Raw genomic sequence first — 21,429 nt, forward strand, 5'->3', positions numbered from 1 at the left:
AAAACAACAGATAACTTCATGAAACGGACGCGCTTATCTTCGGCTACCCCACCGACTTCGGGCTGAATCGTTGACTCCGGAGACAGAGGTTGCTCCAAGTTCCAACGCTCTCCGGGGATCTTTGCGTTGGACAGTATTCTTTCTGGTAAAACTTGGTCCAATTGCTGCTCCACCGACTTCGGGCTGAATCGTTGAGCTTTGTCGCCTTAGAGGCTGACATCCTTGTAAATTGCAAACGCTGTTTAACTCTGCCGAAACCTTCGCTTCGACGTGTTTTCAAATGTTTATTTATAACGCTTGGAATACGTCCAAGCGAAGGAACTGCCGTTCGATCGCGGATCAATTGTTCAGCTCGCCAGGAAAAATCGCATTCTTGCTCGCGGCGTGCGAGGAATGTCCATTTCGCAGCGAGGGGACTGGGAATGACTTGAGGAAAAAGTTAGTAGCGTGAATCAGCCGCGACTGGTCAAGCAACGTTGACGGTCATTCCCCGTTTCCTTTAACACTTTGTCCGTCCCGCGGAATGAAGGAAAGACAAATGCTCCCAGCTAATCCCATTTGTCGGCGCGTTACCGAGAATCGGTTGCTAAAAAGAGCGTTTCACAGAAGAGAATCAATAGTTGCGTAGACGAGGATATTTGCATGACGGTGTCGTCCCCCGAACTAACCTTTCGAGCGAGACACGTGTTCATGTGCCTCCGTGTTTATCGATCGGAATTTATTCGGACCGGATGCCGTGGATTCGCAATCCTCGTTCGTGGAAAAAATTGTTTGTGCCGTTGATTTCGACTTCGTAATATCGGAGATGCGAATCTCGTGTGGTAACGCAGTCGCGAGTGTTGACGCAAAATTACTCTTTTTCGCCAAGGCAAAACCGGTTGCCAGCGTCGTAAAACAATAATGTTCCTTCTTTTCTAAGTTCGCATGATTTGCATGTGAAACGATATTTTTACAACTTGCTTCTTTCTCTAGACTCGCTCGCGTTGAAGCTACATTTGCGTTTCAGAGAAGCAAATAGATTGACGCATTCGTTGCTATACTAAATCGTAGCGATAAATCTTCGTTACATACATTAACCTTCGGACGGCGAACCATTTTCGCGATTGTGTAGTACAATTGTCGCCGTTTACGAGCATTCTCGGCTTTGTTCGCCACTTTTTCAAAACATTTTTTAACGTTTTTCGTAGACCTGTTAGTCTTTCCGTTGTTCCTAGAATAACAGCAATTTATTTTGTTCGCTTGCAGATAATTGAGCGGCGACTGATCGATCGGCGATTGAAATTCGCGCGGCACCAAAGATGCGGTAACCGCGGCCCGAGGGTTAATTCGCGTTGAATCTTTCCTAGAATTTTTCAAGGATTTTCTGCACACGTTTCGAGTTAGCACCGGCATCCTAAAAGGATCGATTCGGCCAAGCTTCCTAGCTGCACCGCGACGACCAGATCGAGTCAACGATCGCCACGATGTTAAGCATAATTGCGTTTGCGTAACCGAACGTGTGTCAACTCTCGGCCGCAGCTGTTACACGTGTCGTAAAGCTTGTCGTATCGTTTCGTTCCGATTTACGAGCCGGCCTCGTTTCGCAGGCCCGTCTGAAATCGATCGGGCCCGGTTCTCTCGGGCGATCCTCTGCTTTTCTCCGGAAACTGCGTGTCCGCCCACGCGCGAACACTCGTGAATCGCGACACGAAGGAGCGTTCAATTAACGTAAAAACCGGCTCGCGTTTTTGCTCGGTTGGCTTTTGCTGGCTACGGAAACGCGGAAGGGCCCGCTGAAACGTCCATTAAAAAGCGAACGGCTAACCGTCGAGAATCGTTACAAGAAGCGGCGCGGCGACAATTTAATCGCGGCGACGATTTGCTCGCCTCGCGTCTCCCTTTTTTTTCAAATTGCCCGATTATTTGGAGTCGCGGCGCGGCGCGACAGGTGAAGCAATATGTCAGCCGTGGATTTTTTCCTTGGTGCGACGACGTCTGCGTGTTGAAAACGGTCGACTGGCTGCGCGAGGCTGGTTCGACCGCTTCCAGCGCGGCTGAAAGAGAGAAGACCTTCACCCGGATTCGATACGCGGGCTGGCCCGACCCGGCCCGCGAGCGAAGTGCACTCCGACAAGTGCTCGTGCCACCTTTTTCTCCGTCTCCCTGACACTTTTCTTAGCCGACGGCTAACCAGGCCTTTGACTCACGCTTTAGAACTTCTACACACGATCGGTTTACGCGTGTAACTGGCCGTATTCCCTCGGTGCGTGAACCGTCTGACGATCGAAGCCGAACCGCCGTGCCGATAATTCCGCGGATACGCAACACGAATGCCTGATTAAATTCGTTAGGCGTCCAGTGTTCGTAGCATGCAACCTGTTGGCAGAATTTTAAATAGAAAAGAGAGACCCCTGGGGGCCACGTTCGACACACAGATCGCAGGATTCGATCCATAGTCGTTGCTATATTTGAGTCGTTCAGTGCAGAAACGGTGGAAAACAATTTTATGCCTATTTTGCTTCACACGTTCACTGTCCCGTACAGCACATGCGATGCATGGTCGCAATCAGTATTCGTGAATGTTCAGTATTCGATCTTCGCGACTTGCTCTGCTTTCGACAGTTTGTTTCAGTTGCACAGCTTCTTCTCGGTCGGTCTTGGATTAAGCCAGCTACAACTTTTAGCCACGACTAAGATCGTTTAATTTCTGCCGGCAAGAACGTGTACGTAGCGAACACGAGATCTTGAAGAAGATCGGAATTTTCTTCATCTACTGCGGAGTATTTAGAACTCGTCGTTGATTAAGAATTTACCGCGTTTTTTTCCCCCGCGAAAGCAGTAGAATCCTGTTAGTCGTCTCCATCGCATCGTTGGGCCGGTAGAAAGGCAGGAATCGCGGCAGAGAAATCGCGGCGGATGACTGAAATTCTAGGCTGTTCCGAAAATTTCGAGCGGCATGCCGGGAGGTCCGATTTTCATCGTTCGAGGCTTGCCGCGCGGCTAATTCGCATTATCGCTGGTCGCAGCTTGCCGATCAGGAAGCCGTAGGTGATCGACCGCTTTTTTCCAGCGTGGAAAATCTGGCTCGAGCCGTGTTATCGTTTCCTGGAAGCCGGTTGCCTCGCTCTATTTGCTATTAATTAGCGGGGCCCGGTGGGACGGCGATGTTTTGCGAAACAATCCTCGCAGCGTTCGGCAAAGGGAGCAAGGAAGTCCATTCTAAGCGATCGCGCGGAGAGAGAGAGAGAGAGAGCACCGGTTCCGCGCGGAACTTTTACCTTCGGCGAGTGAAAGACTCGATGATCGGAGATAAAAGATCGCCGGGAGATTTCTTCCTTTCTCCACGCGAAAAGAACGCGTTCCACAAATTGGCTGGATAACAAGAACGTGGCGATCCTTGATCGAGTTCGTCGTTAAGTCGTCCGATGCCTTCTACCGGGGTTGATTGATAAACTGTGAGCCCTCTTGGGAGCAGTCAACGACTCATTAGTCCGTTAAACAGGATCCATTGATCGGTCGACGCGATTGATCACGTATTTACCCGGAGACACGCGCGTATAATGCGATTCAGATTGTTAGAGCAGAGGTGGCAGAGCAGGGAAACCGGGTTCGAAGACCAGCAGTTCCAATATTCAGAGAATTAGGGTTGGAGAGACGAATCTGGAGCACCCGATGGCGATGATACTTGTTGGCTGTTCCATGATCTCCGGTCGGTTACGTCGCTCCCCCACCGTCGCGACTTCCTCCCCCATGTTCCTCCTCGTTGTACATTTCGAATTCGTACAAGCTCGAGGGTTTGAATATTTACGACAACTATTTGGTGTTTCAGGTAAAACGTTCTGCCAGTCTTGCAAGAAGAAGTGCAGCGGGGAGGTGCTACGAGTGCAGGACAAGTATTTCCACATAGGGTGTTTCAAGTGTGCTCAGTGCAACGCGAGCTTGGCGCAGGGCGGCTTTTTCGCACGCGAGGGCTCTTACTACTGCACCAAGGTACTGAAACGTATAAATAAAAGACCGTGGCGGCCGATAGAAAAAAAAATGAAGAACGTGGGGAACGCTATTATTTGGAGCGCGTAATGCACTCGCCGCAAGTACAGCCGCGTTTCCCAGACCAACCCTTCGTTTTCACCTGTTCCGTACTTCGTCCTACATCCTAAGGCGAAGGTCTGTTGAACCCGGAGAACCTCTAGTCACAGCGTTTTAAACTTTGAGTTCAATTAGCGGCATTTCCGTGGTGGTTCTCCGGGATTTCAGCCGTTCGGCATCGCGTCGATTTGCTATAGTTTTCACTGGTTGCGAACGTTATGTTAATTATTTGTGTTTCCAGGACTACAGGGAACGCTGGGGCACCAAGTGCGCCGGCTGCGGCGAGTACGTGGAGGGCGACGTGGTCACCGCTGGCGAGAAACACGCCTTCCACCCGAACTGTTTCCACTGTCAGAGATGCAGGCAGCCTCTGCTGGGTCAGGGCACCAAGGTGTCGCTCGTGCAAGGTGAGTGTTCCAGCGGACCCCTCGATATCGAGGCGCGTTCTCGCCCCGGTTGATTCGGAAGCAACAGGCTCCCGGATTCTAGGTCAGGCCTGGCCCTGAGAGCCATTGCCCTGGCCTATCCGAGGGCGAGACCGCCGAAGCCGCGCCTTCCAAAGCCAGCGAACATGGTTAGCTTAGCAAAGGCCTGCTCTCTCAGCGTCGTGACGCGAATCGGCAGCCGTTGCCCTCGAGGGCGATCCGCAGCTCTCGGGGCAAAGAGAGCTGTCCGTGACCGTTCCCGAATCTGGAAGTTCGTGCGCTGCCTTCCGGGGGAACCTCGAATCGATTCGCAGCGAACGAGGATCTCAAAGCAGAGCGTTCCTAGCCGAGAGGGAGAACTCGCGCTTTATTGGGGCCCGAGAGGCCCATTAGGATTCGTCGAAAGGATCGCAGACGTTTCGCTTAAACGCGTCGCGTTTCGATGCGACCCGCGAAATTGACGTACCGGCGAACCAGTTAAAGCAAATTACCACTTAGGTGTATCGTAGCGGATTAACGAGGCCGTGCTCGCGCGCGGCCTTGTACCGGTTACACCGTTGACGCTCGGAGATACGTCTGCATCCGAGATACTTCGAGTATGACCCCATCCCGCGAGTTGAAACCCCCTTCGATCCGATCGTTACATTGTCCGCGAACAAATATTTATGCGCATCGGCACATGCAACCTCGGCCGCTTTATCGATCGTCCCGCGAGAGAGGACCGTGTATTTTTAGAGATCGAGCTCCAGAAATGCATAGCCGCGTCTCTCCGCTGCTGGTTCTCGTCACGATGCAATTTCCTCGATATTCAGAAAACCGGTTCATTCGCTCTGCGAACCGCCATTTTCGCGCAGTCGAGTCGAACACGGGCAGAGACTGCTCTCTGGAGCACCGCTCCGTCGGAGTCGGGAGCATCGGAACCACGCCTACTGGGAATCGATGCAAACGAACAGCTAGATCGACAGGGTTTCCCCTGGCAGCGTCTCGATTTCATATCTGACGTTCCGCGAAGCTTCCGACAGCGTTCCCCTTCGTCCCCGAAGAATAGATAATGACAGAAATCGCAGTGCGAGACAGCAGCCTTCGGTCATAGATGCTGCATTCGCTAAATAGAATCGTTTGTTCCCGAGATCTGGGCTTGAGATCATCGTTCGTTTCGGGCGAGACTGAAAAAACAGAATCGGATCGAATGGTGCTTCTCTCCGAAGGATTTTAGCCCCAAGGACGTACGCCGAATAACGGCAAGATCTATAGTATGTTTTTCTAAAAAAAGACGCGTTAACCGCGAAAGATCATTGTTCCGAAGGAGAGTCGCGTCTCCGCCGATCGGAAATGCATGTTTCCAGCGACGCGACACGAGAGTCGAGTCTCGCTCGGCTATTTATACGTTAGGATGATTGAATCAGGACCGAGTAAACAATCGGCGAAAGCTGGCTGGCGGCGCCGAGCGCGTACAAACGATGAATCAGTCGGCGAAGATACGCTGGCCGGGATAAAAGACAATGGTCGCGGCGTGCGTCAGCGTCAGCAGATCGACGACCGGATCCGTCCAATCCCAACTAACCGAGCATTGTCTATAGGTCAAGCTCTATGCCATCGATGCGTCGGTATCCCGGTTCGAGAGGCCTCGACGCCGGTCGGCAATAACGCGGCGACCAGAGGAGCCGGAGACGGGCCCTCCGACCCCGGTGCCTGCGCCGGTTGCGGAAACCAATTACGGGAAGGTCAGGCTTTGGTAGCGCTCGATCGACAGTGGCACGTCTGGTGCTTCAAGTGCCACAGCTGCGACACCGTGCTCCACGGCGAGTACATGGGAAAGTGAGTCGAGAAAATCGCCGGTTTTTCCTCCCCTAGCTCGTTCAATCTTGGAGACCCCTATCGCCTGCAATTTTCATTAGACCGCCAGACGAGCGAGCTCTCCGCCTTTGCTCGGCCTCTATGCACCAACAATGAAACTCCATGGTTCCGCGATTTAAAATTCTATCGATTCCAAGCGTGGATTCTATGCTCGGCGCAAGCTCTTTTCACTGTGCCCGGTACAAGGCGCTCTTCTCATTGGTCGACTCGTTCGAGGCCGATCGCACACATTGCTCGCGATGTCATTCTCAGGAGAAGATTGTGCGCAATTAATTAGACTGCGAGTCCTTATGCGAAATGGAGATTGTTTGCCTTAACCCTTTGCACTCGAATGGTGACTCTGAAGCACCACTAAAATTTGTTATATCACGCTTTAAGATAACTTTTAAAAAATGGTTAAGAGTGTAACTGTTGTGCGAGTCCCAAGTGTCAATTTCATGTGCATAAAATGCATTTTGTCGTATAAAATAGAAATACTATAAGTTAGATAAATGATTTTATAAGTTAAAAATGATTTATATATTTTATATTTAGAGTTAAAATAGCTTCGAGTGCAAAGGGTTCATTTCAAAACGCACGAGCTAAACGTTCTAACGAGTTGAAAGTTGCGTATCGATGTTTCTCTCAGTAGCTCAAATTTTTCTCTACCGCTTTAAATTGCTACCTGTGTATTTTTCTTATTGATATACAGGGTGTCCCAAAATTATGGTACTTCCGGGAAATTAGAGATTACTGAGGTGATTGGAAGCAATTTTTTCCTTTACAAAAATTTTCTCCGAGGCATGGTTAATGAGTTATTAACGAAAAACACTGACGAATGAGAGGCGAGCTCGACTGACGCGAGGCGGCCGAGCTAACAGCGCCAGCGGTCGAGCGGTCGAATCCCAGCTCAGCTGGCGCGAGGCGGTCGAGCCAATCAGCGGAACTGGGATTCGACAGCTGGCGCCGTTGGCTCGGCCGCCTCGCGAAGGCCACGGTTGGCGCGAAGACGAGCTCGCTCCTCATTGGTCATCGTTTTTCCTCAATAACTCGTAAACGATGCCTCAGAAAAAAATTATGTAAAGGAAAAAGTTACTTCGAATCACCTGAGGAACTCCTCATTTTCCGGAAATATAGTTCATTTTCCGTACAAGGTGTGGAAATATTTCTAAAAACAGCGGAATTTTCTATATTATTATTTCTTCATTTATACCGATGAAACGGAAGCTAATGCTTTCGTTTTCGTGTAATTATTCGGTTTCGATAAGATTTACTTGTTCTTTACTCGATCCAAACAAAACTGCGCAATGTCTCATCGTTATATAGTAATTAATAACCATCTTCATCTCGTTTTTTGTATATATTTTTTGCCAAAATTCTCATCGCACTTTCTTCATCGTCTTCTCCTTTCAAAAAGTTATTTCATCTTTTTTACACGCACTATTCTATCCGATAGACGCCAATATGTATATACAGGGTGTCCCAAAACGATAGTGTACTTCCGGGAAGTGAGGGATTCCTGAGGTTATTCGAAATAACTTTTTCCTTAGCGAAAGTGTAATCCGCAGCTTTGTTTACGAGTTATCAACGTTGAACACTGACCAATGAGAGTCCAGCTCGGTTGGCGCGAAGCGGCCGAGCCAACGAGCGGACGAAGCCCAGTTCCGTTCATCGGCTCGGCCGCCTCCGCGCCAGCCGATCTCGTCTCTCATTGGTCACTGTTTTTCGTTAATAACTCGCAAACAAAACAGCAGATTGAACATGCGCCCAGGAAAAAGTTATTTCAAATGACCTCGGGAATCCCTCGTTTCCCGGAAGTACCATAATTTTAGGACACAATTCGTATTTTGCTAGTAATAGTAAACCAAACATAGACGTTAACTCTTGAGATAGTCTCGAAAGCGAAGAGGCTCCAAGATCAAACGAACCCAGGCGTCGTTAGAATAAGTTGCGGAAGTGTAAGGACTGTTGCGACCATGTTCGGCAGGGACGGGGTGCCTTACTGCGAGAAGGACTACCAGAAGCAGTTCGGCGTGAAGTGCGCGTACTGCAACCGCTACATCAGCGGCAAGGTGCTGCAGGCCGGCGACAATCACCATTTCCATCCAACCTGCGCGCGCTGCACCAAATGCGGGGATCCTTTTGGTGACGGGGAGGAGATGTACTTGCAGGGCGCGGCGATATGGCACCCGCGCTGCGGCCCCGGCCCCAGCGGGCCGAATGGTATCGTAAATGGCCACGGCGAAGCGCACACTCCCCAGCATCGGGAGTCGGAGCGAATTTCCAGCAGCGCGTCAGAGATGCAGGTAAGCCTGGGACAGGTTTCGATCCGCTCGGCAGTTGCCGAATTTCCGCAGCGAACGTCAGGGAGCGTCACGGTCCCGAAGAGAACCAGTCGGCTAGGACTCGACTGCCGTTTCTCGGTCCTCTGTCCTCGAAGCTTCGCGCCTATCCCGAACTCGAGTTTCGGAACTGGTGTACCGATCTCTGTAACATAATCAATTGCACCGTAGAGCGTGCGACGATCGTTGTCCTTCGTGTTCCATTTCATCGTCACGGTGACTTACGATGGCGTCACTCTCGCAGTCGATCGTTCGTTCGATCGGTTTCGACCGCGTCTCATTTCTCTCTCTCTCTCTCTCTCTCTCTCTCTCTCTCTCTCTCTCTTTCTCTCTCTGTTGTCGTTCGATCGCGAATCTCTGCTAATAACGTTCATTGTTCTCGGCGTAACATGGTTAGTATCCTCTGTCTTGACGATATCGTTCGAGAATATGTGCACGTCGCTCTCTCGTCTCGCCGAATGCATTCTTTTGTTATTTTGTTGTTGTTGTTCCTATTCTCTCTGAAGTTTAGTTGCATCGTACGTTGCCGTCGAACGACCATTGTTGAATTGTTGCGAAACATGTGTATCGGTCGGGACGATATCTTGTCGAACGATCCGAGACGATCACGGATAAAGTCAGCTTGCATCGTGCTTATTCTGGACTTGTGTTGTTACCACGTGTCTCGTGTGAAACATACTACTTGTTGCTCGGTTGGCGTTCTTGTGTTTCAGTATTATACGTACTATACGTATTATTATTATTATTATATATATATATATACAGTTGTCTCGACACCAGACTATAAAGTAGACCAATCTCGTTTAGATACCACCTACAAATCCACCTATTACTATTATAATTATAGTTTCAGTAACAGCTTTGTGTATAGCTTAATTTGATCACCATTCTATTGAACGATAATTATTATTGGCTTTCGATTGTGCATTTACATTCTCCTTTAACGTGACGTTGTACACTTTTTCCGCACGCTTCGATGTACGGTTTTTTCGGTATTATATATATTATATTATATTATATTCTACGTACACACACATATATACATATATATATACATATATATACATACTTGAACTGAGAACTGGTCATATATATCTCGTTTTCTCTATGATTTTCCTCTTCTCAATTTACCTTTTTCTTTTATTTTGATTATTGCTTTCTTAATCGTTGTTTACTTTTTTTTTCGCACGGTCATTGTGTATAGTTTTCATTGCGGTCACGCACGCCAAGCCTGAACGGATCACTCTGCAGCCCTTACAGCAGCCTCAGTCGCAAGGTATGCCATGTATCTCCTAGCACAGACGCTCTTTCGAGAAACCCCGCGCCACGCCGCGCCGTAAGTTCGAAATTCCGTGTCGCCGGATGCGTCCTCCGCGTCGCCGAAATTCCTCCAGCCACCGGTGTGGGTGGCGGCCGAATATTAGATCTCGAGTGGTCGGATGGATCAATTGGTAAAGCGGCCAATCAGCTGATTCCTGTCCTACTTGCGCGCAGTTTCACCTACACTCGTTTCAATTGAAGACCTCGCTTCAACTTCGCCTCGCGTTCCTTTGGCGCAGCGTTTCACCGGATCCGATTGTTACACCTTTGAAACTAGCCGAAAACGTTTCGGAACAATTATCATCCCGATTGCGCCAGGTGGCGCCTAAACTATCGATACGCAACGATGACCGTTTGGAACGCTTCGCGAAAGGGACACGCTGATCTTATCGGGCTTCGATGCCGCAGATTAGCGGGAAAGGTGCGCTTTCTCGAAAGAGCGTAACACGCATCGAGTTGTTATCTTCCTTTGCTCAGTACGAAGCTAAAGTTAGCGGTATGACAAGACGCTTGCGACACACCGCGAGCCCAGCACGAGCTCAACCGCGATAATATGCGTTAATTGCCTCAGTATTACCCCGCGCGAACCGGCAGTCCTGGACTGATGTTGAGAGAGTACGGACGCGGTGCATCCGAGGATGTGTCTAGGATTTACACGTACTCGTACTTGACCGAGACGCCCAGCCAGGGATACTTGAGACGTCCGATACAGCCGTACGACAAACCACCGACGAGCCCACACTTTCACAGACCAAGCTGTAAGTCTGATCTCTGCCTCGGCGCCATAACTTTCGGATCGGCGAGCGTGCCAAAATTTCGCGTGACTCTCGAACGAAACGTGATCGGGAGATCTGTCACGGTTCACCAGGAACTAGATCGCTTGCTTTAACCCTTAGCGCTCCGCGCGTTTCTCGAGTACTGGCTACCAGCAATTCTGGCACATTTTTGGAGCGGAGCGCCTGAGATAAAGGAAGTCTTATTTTGAGCGGAAAAGATTACACGTCCTTGCGAATGCATTTGATATTTTATTTCTTTTATAAATATACATTTTCCTATTGTAAATGAAAGATAAATTTTTAATTTTGTAATTCACCATGGTGCGATATCTTTGGTAACAATCTCCCATGTGCATTCTGGGTTTACTTGGACAAGTGTCACAGTATTCGCTTTGCCAGATAGAGCTACCAGATATTTCTTTCAAGTTTAGAACATTTTCTGCGTAATTGTTGGTTTCCTTTATAATTTCATTTACCAATTCGTCCGTGAAAAATAATTTAAAATATTGTGTCGGCTGTTCAATGTTTGTAGGAACTTGTGGTTCAATGACCTGTAGCAATACACTAAAAGGTATTCTATCTGGAATATCTAATTCTTCCGTAACATCACGCCATTCGTCTAAGTCTTGTAACGAATCTTCGCTTTCACTTTCAATAATTCTCATTCTTCGTCTCTTTGGTAGTATAATTTCGCTACTACTACTTGAAGTGTCAGAATCATAACCAACATTGTGTTCCACAATGTCTATTAACTCTTCAAAATCAAATACGTCTTCGGTATTACTCGGCTCTAAATTCTCATCATAATATTTATTTGTCTCCATGTTGCTAACCATAGAAAAGGTCAAAAAATGGTTTAATCGTAATGCAGCGGAGCCTTTGGAGTTACGGAACAAATGACAAATGTCTCCGTAGCGAAGCCTTCGGAGCGCTAAGGGTTAAATTTTATTCGAGGACAAGGCTGTCAACGAGTCTCTGATTCTAGCATACTTGCTCATCGTATCGCTGTTCCAATCTTCGATTATATCGAAGCGGAATCAAAAAATACACGATGATGACACTCAACGGCGATACGATGCATCGATAGGTATTCTAACGCAATAGTTTCATTACAGGGAAAAAGAGCAGGATTCGCGATTAAAAAGCATAGGGCACAGAGTCTTTTAGTGCCTATTCTCGCGCAGAAGGTCCAATGGTTGCGTCCTTTAGCCGATCCGAATTTTGTCACGATGTTCATCGGCCGAAGGAAACCGTCAATCGTGTTTCTGTTACGACAGCGTCCCGTTCGATAAGAAGCAGCGGCGGACGTAGCAGCCGATCAGGAATGCGAGCCCTGGTCGACGCTCTCAGCGAGCCGAGACCGAAGTCGCCGGCCAGTCAAGTAGATAATGACGAGCCAATAGAGCTGGCGCATTATCCGGACGCCATGAAGCCGCCTCCTGGAGCCAAGCCGCCGATCGAGAGGGACGATTTCCCCGCCCCTCCTTACCCTTACACGGATCCAGAGAGACGCAGACGATGGTCGGACACGTACAAGGTGAGCCCTAGCCACGAGACCGATTAATTTGTTGTTGAACTTCGTAATACATAACACTTGCGCTCGTCTCCGTAGGGTGTGCCTATATCGGATGACGAGGACGAGGTCGATAACAAGACGCATATAAAGGAAGTGGAAGAGAAGTTGAAGAAGGAGCAGGACGAGCTGAGCAAGATCGACACTGGCATAGCGAAGGTGTTCCTGCAGGATCGGGAGAAGGATCGTGAGAACCTGAGACACAAAGCTGCCAACGTGGACCCGAGAAACGCGTCGAGAACACCGTCCGCTGCCAGAGAACCGACGCACAGACTTCGATACGAGAGCCCTGTCGGCGCCTGTGAGTGTAGACTCATTATCGCTGATAGCGATTCGAAGATCGTTCGGAAGATTTCCGAAGCGGTTTATCACTTGCAGTTTTTGTTATCGAAGCTTTCGGGCATGAGCCCCGTCCTTGTGGGATCGTTCCGCCAATGTTTTTTGATAATTGTGTTTCGCTGTTCAGCTGATCGATCGGGAAAGTTTTTGGATCGATAAGCGATGAACAGGCTCCGCTAAGTGAAGCACCACCACCACCTTATGAAGCTGGTTGCAATGCTAGCGGAACGTTGAGAAAACAATTCCACGAGGTGGCGGCTTCCGTCCGAAAGCCTCGGCAGTAAGAACTGTACGACGCCGGGCCGTGAAAGCCAAAAATCTCTGACGCACGACTCGTTTTCTAGCTCCCTCGAGAAATATAGATCACGCCAGACCTTGGGAGGACGACGACGGTCTGAGTTACAGGTCCAGCGGGCCGAGTTACAACGGTAAGTTCTCCCCGCAGTTCTCGAGCCGACTAGTTTTGTCATTATTATCATGATCGTCTCATTAACATTAAGTGATAATCATCTCATACATGTCCACACGTTCGCACATGACACTAACATACCACTCTACCGTTTGAAGTAACATCGGACATTTAGAGATACCGACGTGATAGCTGGGTGGGGAGAGAAAGAGGGAGCATCCCACGTTCGGAAAATATCATTTTGCGACGTGCGAATGCGAATCGTGCGATGGGGGAAGGGTGTCGCCCGTGCTCGATTGACGAACGATAACAAGTGCGTGACTCGAGCAGCGATTGTTTTAAGTTGTATGTGGCCGTGGCATAGCACCGAATACCGCACACTACGGGCGCCCATTAACGTAACCAGGTGATGTATTATCCGCTTCTGCATGTGATCGACATCTATCATCGATGTGCTTGCCTATTCTTACATCTATCATCTTTCCCGAGAACTATACGGCGGACCTCGCGCGAGCCAGCTGGTTCTCATCTCTCGGATCCACGATGGACGTTTCCAGCTTGCCCGCGGAGTCCGCTGTATACTGTGCGTCGAGTAAATCATCCTGCGAAGTAGCATAATCGATACCGAGCTCCCAGTTCTTTTCACCGAGGCGAAACCCAACCGCGGTTTCCATCCCGACCGTTGAATTACCCTAGACTACATCTTGCTACGCTCTTCTCGCATGGTACTCTGATATCTCACCATTCGCAACTATTTCATCATACACGAACACACATCGCTCAGAAGAAAAGTATCATTCTGTCATACCTATTGAATGTCTCGCCACGCTGGAAGATTGTCGCGGAGCCTCGCGCGGATTCAGTTTCGATCTGGTTCGAAGGAACGTTTAGGAGGTCGATCTCCATACCATTTATGGGGAATTAAACTCGTGCTTCGATACTAAGCCTATCGAGCAGCAATAGCGACTGGCGTGCATTCCCTCATCATCGAAATAAAAAGATTAACCCATTGACTGCCACGCAAATTTAGCGCGTCTTGCCCTGGGTGTCACGGTTTTATTTGAAAGAAAACATGAAGTTTTACAAAATATAATAATATTAAGTTACTGATATAATATTGCAATGGCATTTACAGTATATAATATAATATTATTAATATATATAATAATATTAAGTTACTGACATAATATTGCAATGGCATTAACAGTATATAATATAATATTATTAATATATATAATAATATTAAGTTACTGGTATAATATTGCAATGGCATTTACAGTATATAATATAATATTATTAATATATATAATAATATTAAGTTACTGACATAATATTGCAATGGCATTTACAGTATATAATATAATATTATTAATATATATAATAATATTAAGTTACTGATATAATATTGCAATGGCATTTACAGCATTGTTTTATTGATAATCAATATGTTCTCTACACTATATACATTTTTCATTCATTCTTTTTAATAGTTCCTAACTCAAATAGCCATTTGTAGCCAATCTAAACTTGCAGCACCCACTACGAAATATCTCGTAGCTGGCAGTTTTGGTACAAACGCTTACTACGAGATATCTCGTAGTTGGGAGTCAATGGGTTAAATTCATTTCGATTCTGGGACGTTTTCATTGCCAAGTTTATAAAAGTTTGTCTCGCTTATGCGAGAGATTTGTCAAAATCTGCGCGACCATCTTCCAACGTCGGCTCTCATTTATATATCGTTATAGTATACCGCTGTCTATATCGTTAGTCGACACGCCGCTACCTGTATCATCGTGTCTCTATTTGTGTTTTTGTGTTTGTGTTGTGTTTGCGTGGGCGGCAGTTGGGAGGTCATCGGCACGTTCCCCGGCTCCCAGAAACTATCCACCCCTTGGTACTCAACGCGCCTTCACTCTTCCAAACGCCGCTAGGCACTATCATTCGGTGAGTCCGTGAACTTTCCAATCGACCTACCGTTGATCTCAAGTCAAACGATTATAGAGACTCGTAATCACGGGCCCGGAAAGGCGAGCTTCGGCGCCCGAGGAGAAGGGAAAGAAGCTCGCCTTTCCGTAAACAGACACACCAGAAAAAAAGAGTAGAAAGAAAAGACTACCGAAGAGCAGACGTCGTGCGACCGAGGGAAACGTATGATGATTCCGATTTGTTGACTTGTCTTCACGGGAGGCATGCTTCTTTTTGTATCGTTCTTCTTCTGACCTTCTTTTTTTTTGTTCTCTCTTGTATCTTTAGCTTTATAGAAATATTTACTATTACTTACACACAGACGCTCACACACATACGCATACACACACGTACACATACAGGTGCTGGCTTATTCGTTCCCGAGTACAAGTACATATTGATTGCGTATGAATATCTTTTCGTTTCTCGTACACGCGCCGATTATTCTTTGCACCCTGTTTCACGAGGCACACTACGCTTCTGCACCCCGAAAAGAAAAAAAAAACGAACGTTTCGCCCTCTTGCCGCGGGGATGTTCGATTAACAGTAGAGTCTCGGAGGACCTACCGACACGCAGTACTCGAAATTTTGCATTCTTTTACCTTTTTTTCTTTCGTTCCTCCTTGGCAATCTTCTTTTTTCTTTCGCTCGCCGTGCTTGCTGGAGAGCCGCTTCGACGAAAGTCGACGAAACTCTGGAGAAATATCTTTTCTTCGGGGTTTCTGAGGAAGCATGGCAGCGAATACGTCACAGTATCCTCTCGTTCAGAAGTAAAAGAAAGGCTGAAATTTCTCGAATTATATTATCCGGCCAGCGTTTCTCTTCTTAAAATTCGAACGGTCGTATCTTGGCATCGATGAAAGAATTACATGACACTGTCGTGACCCAGGGACGTGTTTCAACTCGTAAGAAGGTATAGTTCGCATTTGGTTGGAGCGACGAATAAGGTAGAACGAACGACCCCTATCGCGAAGCGAACGCAGGAGGATACTGTGAGAAGGAGAGGTTGCAAAGTCTTTGGAAAAAAGGTGAAGCCGGTGACTGTAGTCTCTCGATGCAAAAGGTAGGGTACAAGACAGTCCCCCCGAGTCCGGTGACACAGAGCAAAGTCGATGTAACGAAAAAAAAACCACTCCACGCAATACAAAGAACGCAATGTTTTGTTGGCGAACGTTGGGCATTCGTATGGGAATGAAACGATTCCACTGTCCGGCTGGAACTAATGAGTAATACTGTCGATTGACCATTTGAAACCAGTTGTGAGCTCCCTTCGGCACATCCCGAAGCCAGGGTACGGTCTGGCACCGCGAAGTCACACCTTCTCCTCGACCGGCGGTTCTGTATCTGCTCTCCCTGTAAGTCTTGCACAATCGCGTCACAATCGACGACCAATCTCTTGCACCTGTTGCTGTATTTTATTTAAGAAATGCTCTAGAGACACTTTGTTCTTTACTTGTTTTGACTCTTACGATTTACTCTTGTGATTATTACCATTACTTGTTATTTACATTTTCTCTCTCTACATATATATATATAGAAATATATATATACATCTCTCTCTATATATATATACATATATATTATACACATATAATGATATTACACGGTTTAACGAGAATGTACCACGTGCCACTGCTAAAATGTACGCTTTTCTGTCGTCTAGGGTGATTATTCGTTCAGTGGGATGGGAGACAAGACGCACAGCACTGATTTCTCCTCTGGCAAGTCAGATAGTGAGTAACAAAGCGGAAAGGACCTATACCGATCACGTTATCTTGCCACCTTTTCTCTCGCAGTACTCTCGAATCTTCGACCTTCTTGTACATGCTTCTTTATCATTATTATGTTTTGTTCACGTATCGAGAGTGCTCGCGGAACCAACCGTCAGCTTGGCAATATCTCTCGAACGGTTCCGCGAGCACGCTTTTATACTCTTTCTATTCTTTTTTTGTTCCTTTTTCTTTCTCATTTCACTTCGTTCTCTTTCGATCATTACATATCGGCTTAATAACCTGAGCATGCTTGACTAATGCATCTTCGCTGAATCGTACAAACTACACGACACGTGCTACAATCATGCTCACCCAAACACGCACACTTAACATACATACACGTATACGTGCATACATAGGTACGTACACACACACACACACATATATACACACACACTGATTGTCATTGTCATCGTTTCATCGTACGGATCGTTTCCCTGCTGGGACCCGGCGTACGGTGATCATTTTAGATCGCGGATTGCATAAGAATCGCAGACTGTTATGATCATTAACCGTGCCGGATGGATTTCTAGCTGCTCGTGACGGTCATCCGTAGCGCGATGAACGTCACACTATGATACGTGCCTTGAGGATGCTTGATCGTTGAGAGCTGCCCACGTATCATGTAGCTTTTTTTTAGCGGATTCAGGTCCCATATCTTGTACAAATACGATCATCCGACATTCGCTTATAGTGATTTCTCATCGGGGGCCCGATCGTCTTCCCGGTCGACAAGACAGTTCGCCCAACGTCGGTCAAATCAGAAATGATGTGTCGATGCTGTGTGTGTGTCAGAGAGGAGGACGTTCGGCTGTTGTGTTGGTTGGATACGGAACACGATCGATCGCCGAGCGAAACGATTGTTTCTTAACATAACGAAATGGTTTGTGCAACACGGTTTGACATGGTTTTTTTCTTTCCCATTTTCTCCCGAACTTTAGTATCGACAGGCAGCATCACGGATGTGGATCGACGGGCACTGGTATGTACCACAGCCCCATACTACTCCCGGCGAATTAGCATGGTTTGTAGCTTGTTTTTTGCATTTCTGATTTATACGATTAATCGCATTCTTGCAGTCGGGTTAGATTAATTCGGTGTGAGAGAGAGGGAGAGAGTGAGCGCGTGCGTGAGACAGATTTGGATGATACGAAATGAGAATCGCACGGACGCGGGAGACTAGATCACGAATTCACGGAATCGTTTTTCACAAAGTACAGAATTATCTATGTACATATTCGATATAGTTGGCCCGTCGCTGTCGCAGTTGTAACATATCTACATATATTTTGTACATAGAGCGTTGTATATTGTTTTGCGCATGCCTGCTGTACATTTGCTGCGATTACAGTTCTCCAATATCTTTTTGTTCTCCTTTTTTTTTTTTGCATTTGCAACACATCTATTTTGTTTTCGATTCTTGTCACGTTTTGCCTTGCGACTTGGAGTTGTTGCATATTTGACTCTCGACGAATCAGTTTGCCAGAGATCGATTCGATTAGAGATTGTTTATGCGCTTCGATGATTTGCAACGTTTTAGACCGAAAGGCGATCAGCTTTTTTGCCGTTTGTTCGACAGTGCCAAACGATAAACGCAATACATATACGTATATCTATATATCTTTTCGTTCACGCAAACGATAACACGATGCGAGTTTCTCGTACCGATACCGCCCGAAATCTTTGACAAAAGATTAATCAATCGATCGTCGCCATATATCGCCGCCTTCAATCACTTTTCGTTTTTTCGTCGAGTTAACCGACGCGTACTAAACACAACCTCCATTAACCGCATACGAACGCATCTTCTGTGCACCACGGAACGAAAGAAACCGAAACGGAACTATGGCCTACACTGAACAATTACCGAACAATATCTGTGCATGATGCGCACGTTCGCGCGTGTTTCGTGGCTGTGCTTCATTCTTTCCCCTGCCGTGTCCGATCGAAAACCGACCGATCCGTGCGGCGAGTGTAGAGTCCGATTATCATGTAAGTCTCACAGAAACACACTGCACGAAAAAAAAAAAGAAAACGGTTCACCGACTGCGCGGGGTTCAAGAATGAATCGTAAGATGCCAGTTCCCATCGCATCGTCTCCTTTTCAGTCTAGCTATAGTTCTGTCTCGCGAACGGCACTACGACCACACGCCGATGGTGCACGCCGTTCGCACAAAAAACGCCGCGTTCTCAGTCAACATTCGCTGATTCTCTTTTTATTTTTGCTGCAACGTTCAGTCTTGCTGACGGTCGAGCGATCCGCTGCAACGTGGGAACAAACATCTCGCGCGGGACCATTTACATAGTTCTTCGAAAGCCTGACCGTGACATCCTCTCAATTTCGCGTATTGGCAATCCTACGCGTGCGGCGTTCAATTTGTTCAAATTACTAGAGGATCGAGAGAACCGCGAAACTAACTAGTGTGCAAAATTGAGAGAAAATCGGCAGGAAAATAAATCTGTTCCGCTTGGATTCTCCTAAAAAAATGTCCCGAAAATGTTGATCTTTGGATGATGGAACGAAAATCGATTTTGGAAAATCGAGCAGCGAAAAGAAACACGTTCCGAAGGACGATCATCGGCGTCCGAGGAAACAATAAAGAATTCGTTCCCGCGCGAGACGCTTCGTTCAATTAAATGCACCGCTATTAACTCCGACGGGTACGTCATCGATTTCGGGGACTAATGTACGATTCGTGCTTCAGAATGATGGTGGAATGCTACCATCGTCCACCACGTATACAGGTGGCCTAGGTTCGGTGGTCGGGAGTCATGGGGGACATCACGTGAGGAGATCGCTGCCGGACATGGGTACTGCGCCATCCGAACCACCGAAACTCTATCCATATCACTTACTTGTCATCACTAACTATAGGCTGCCCGCCGACGTGGATCGCTGCAACCTTGAGGTGAGCAACTACTCCGTTAATTGATATTCAACGCATTAATCTCTGCAATTACCCGCACGTTACCCGCGCGAACCGCATTCCCGGCAAAAAATTCTTTTCACCCATTCCCTGTAATCACGCGCGAGTCCACTGTCGCGCGTCAACATGATTTATCTCGTTCCGCGAAGCGCAGCATTGCTACAAATTATTAGGGTATCCCATAAGTTCTTTCCGCGCCGCGCTATGAATGATTTTAACTGGCTGCGTTTATATAAACACGCAGGCTTATCTCTTGGCTGTTTAGGGTATCGGTTTCAGTCGTCCCAGAGCTCTTTTAGAGTACGTTTCGTGGGTGACAAGGTTCCTTATAAAATTTTTTCTGCGCCGTTCAATATGGATAGCCAACAAAAGCATTTGCGGCATGTTATGCTTCATTGCTTTAACAAAAAAGTGATAGGGCAAAGGACACTGCAAACGAGATTTGTACCATTTACGGTGATGGTTCTACGACTATTAGGACAGTCCGTAATTGGTTTAAGAGATTTATAGCTGGAAATTTTGATTTGAAAGATGAAGACCGCAGCGGCCGTCCAGCAACGACGGATGCGGGCCTTATCAATGATATGCTCGCTGAAAATCCGCGATATAGTGTGTGCGAGATCGCGGATGCCACTAACATACCCAGGACAACGGTACATGAGCATTTAATCAAGATGAGATATGTGAATCGATTCCAAGTTCCACACCGTCAGTAGGTGTTGACATCAGTCTTACGAACCACGTTTCTACGTGCGATTTGCTTCTCCAATGACATGGAAGAAATCCTTTCCTAAAGAGGCTTGTCACTGGAGACGAGACTTGGACTTTATACCAAAATGTGCATCGAAAACGAACTTGGTCAAAAGGAAATAGTCCCTCAATTGTTGCAAAGCCAGGACTTCATCCGAAGAAAGTTCTTTCGTGCATTTGGTGGGACTGGAAAGATGTAGTCTACTACGAGCTCCTTCCTCAAGATGAAACGATCAATTCAACTAAATATTGTAATCAACTCGACGAATTGAAAGCCGCCATAGCAGAAAAACGACCAGAATTGGCGAATCGACGCGGCGTCGTTTTTCGTCGCGACAACGCAAAACCGCATGTTGCGTTGGTCGTAAGACAAAAATTATTGCAATTTGATTGGGTCGTTCTACCCCCCCCCCCCCCCAGACATTGCTCTATCCGATTATTACTTGTTCTTCTCGTGAAAAAATTCTCTCCGTGAAAAACGGTTTAAGTTCGTAAGCGAAATAAAAGCCCACATTGATCAATATTTTGCAAATAAGCCTCAACAATCTTGGAAAGATGGAAAAAGGTAATCTTGAAAGATGGGAGAAGGTAATAGAACAGAACGGTTCATATATAACTCAATAAATCGACCTTAAACAACAAATATCGTGTAATCATTTCGCATCAGAAAAAAGGAAAGAACTTATGGGACACCCTAATACATACCGACCAGTTCATTACCTGTCCAAGGCTACGGGATTTCGACCCTTAACCGATTCTCATCGCGAACAGGAATTAAAACGTAACGACCTAATCGTTGATTGTTTTGTACGGCATCATCTACAATGGTCAAGCGATGTCCCTTTTTTTTCTCTCTCGCGACGAATAAACCACCCAACGTCTTCGAGTTTTTCTTGGCGAAGTTGCTAGATCTTCGGAAGAATTTGATGC

The 21,429-nt window shown here is 47.0% G+C and overlaps 1 protein-coding gene across 13 annotated transcripts in view; it reads left to right on the forward strand.

The window, feature by feature from the left end:
* The window catches only part of Unc-115a (actin binding LIM protein Uncoordinated 115a), a 37,364-nt gene that overhangs the window by 12,449 nt on the left and 3,486 nt on the right, over positions 1-21,429 (forward strand). For 2 of the 13 annotated variants that reach the window (XM_033473046.2, XM_033473040.2), the window contains exons 2-14: positions 3,809-3,969; positions 4,307-4,472; positions 6,071-6,308; positions 8,314-8,632; positions 9,873-9,944; positions 10,560-10,746; positions 12,042-12,301; positions 12,377-12,638; positions 13,021-13,104; positions 14,929-15,029; positions 16,714-16,783; positions 17,764-17,846; positions 19,528-19,731. In XM_033473046.2, coding sequence (XP_033328937.1) covers positions 3,809-3,969; positions 4,307-4,472; positions 6,071-6,308; positions 8,314-8,632; positions 9,873-9,944; positions 10,560-10,746; positions 12,042-12,301; positions 12,377-12,638; positions 13,021-13,104; positions 14,929-15,029; positions 16,714-16,783; positions 17,764-17,846; positions 19,528-19,731 — 2,207 coding nt within the window. Of the gene's footprint in view, positions 1-3,808; positions 3,970-4,306; positions 4,473-6,070; positions 6,309-8,313; positions 8,633-9,872; positions 9,945-10,559; positions 10,747-12,041; positions 12,302-12,376; positions 12,639-13,020; positions 13,105-14,928; positions 15,030-16,307; positions 16,406-16,713; positions 16,784-17,763; positions 17,847-19,527; positions 19,732-21,429 lie in introns of those variants that run through there. The other 11 variants (XM_033473043.2, XM_033473041.2, XM_033473044.2 and 8 more) reach the window with 11 other exon arrangements.

The sequence above is a fragment of the Megalopta genalis genome, chromosome 7, assembly GCF_051020955.1.
Source record: "Megalopta genalis isolate 19385.01 chromosome 7, iyMegGena1_principal, whole genome shotgun sequence".
NCBI classification, from domain to species: Eukaryota; Metazoa; Arthropoda; class Insecta; order Hymenoptera; family Halictidae; genus Megalopta; species Megalopta genalis.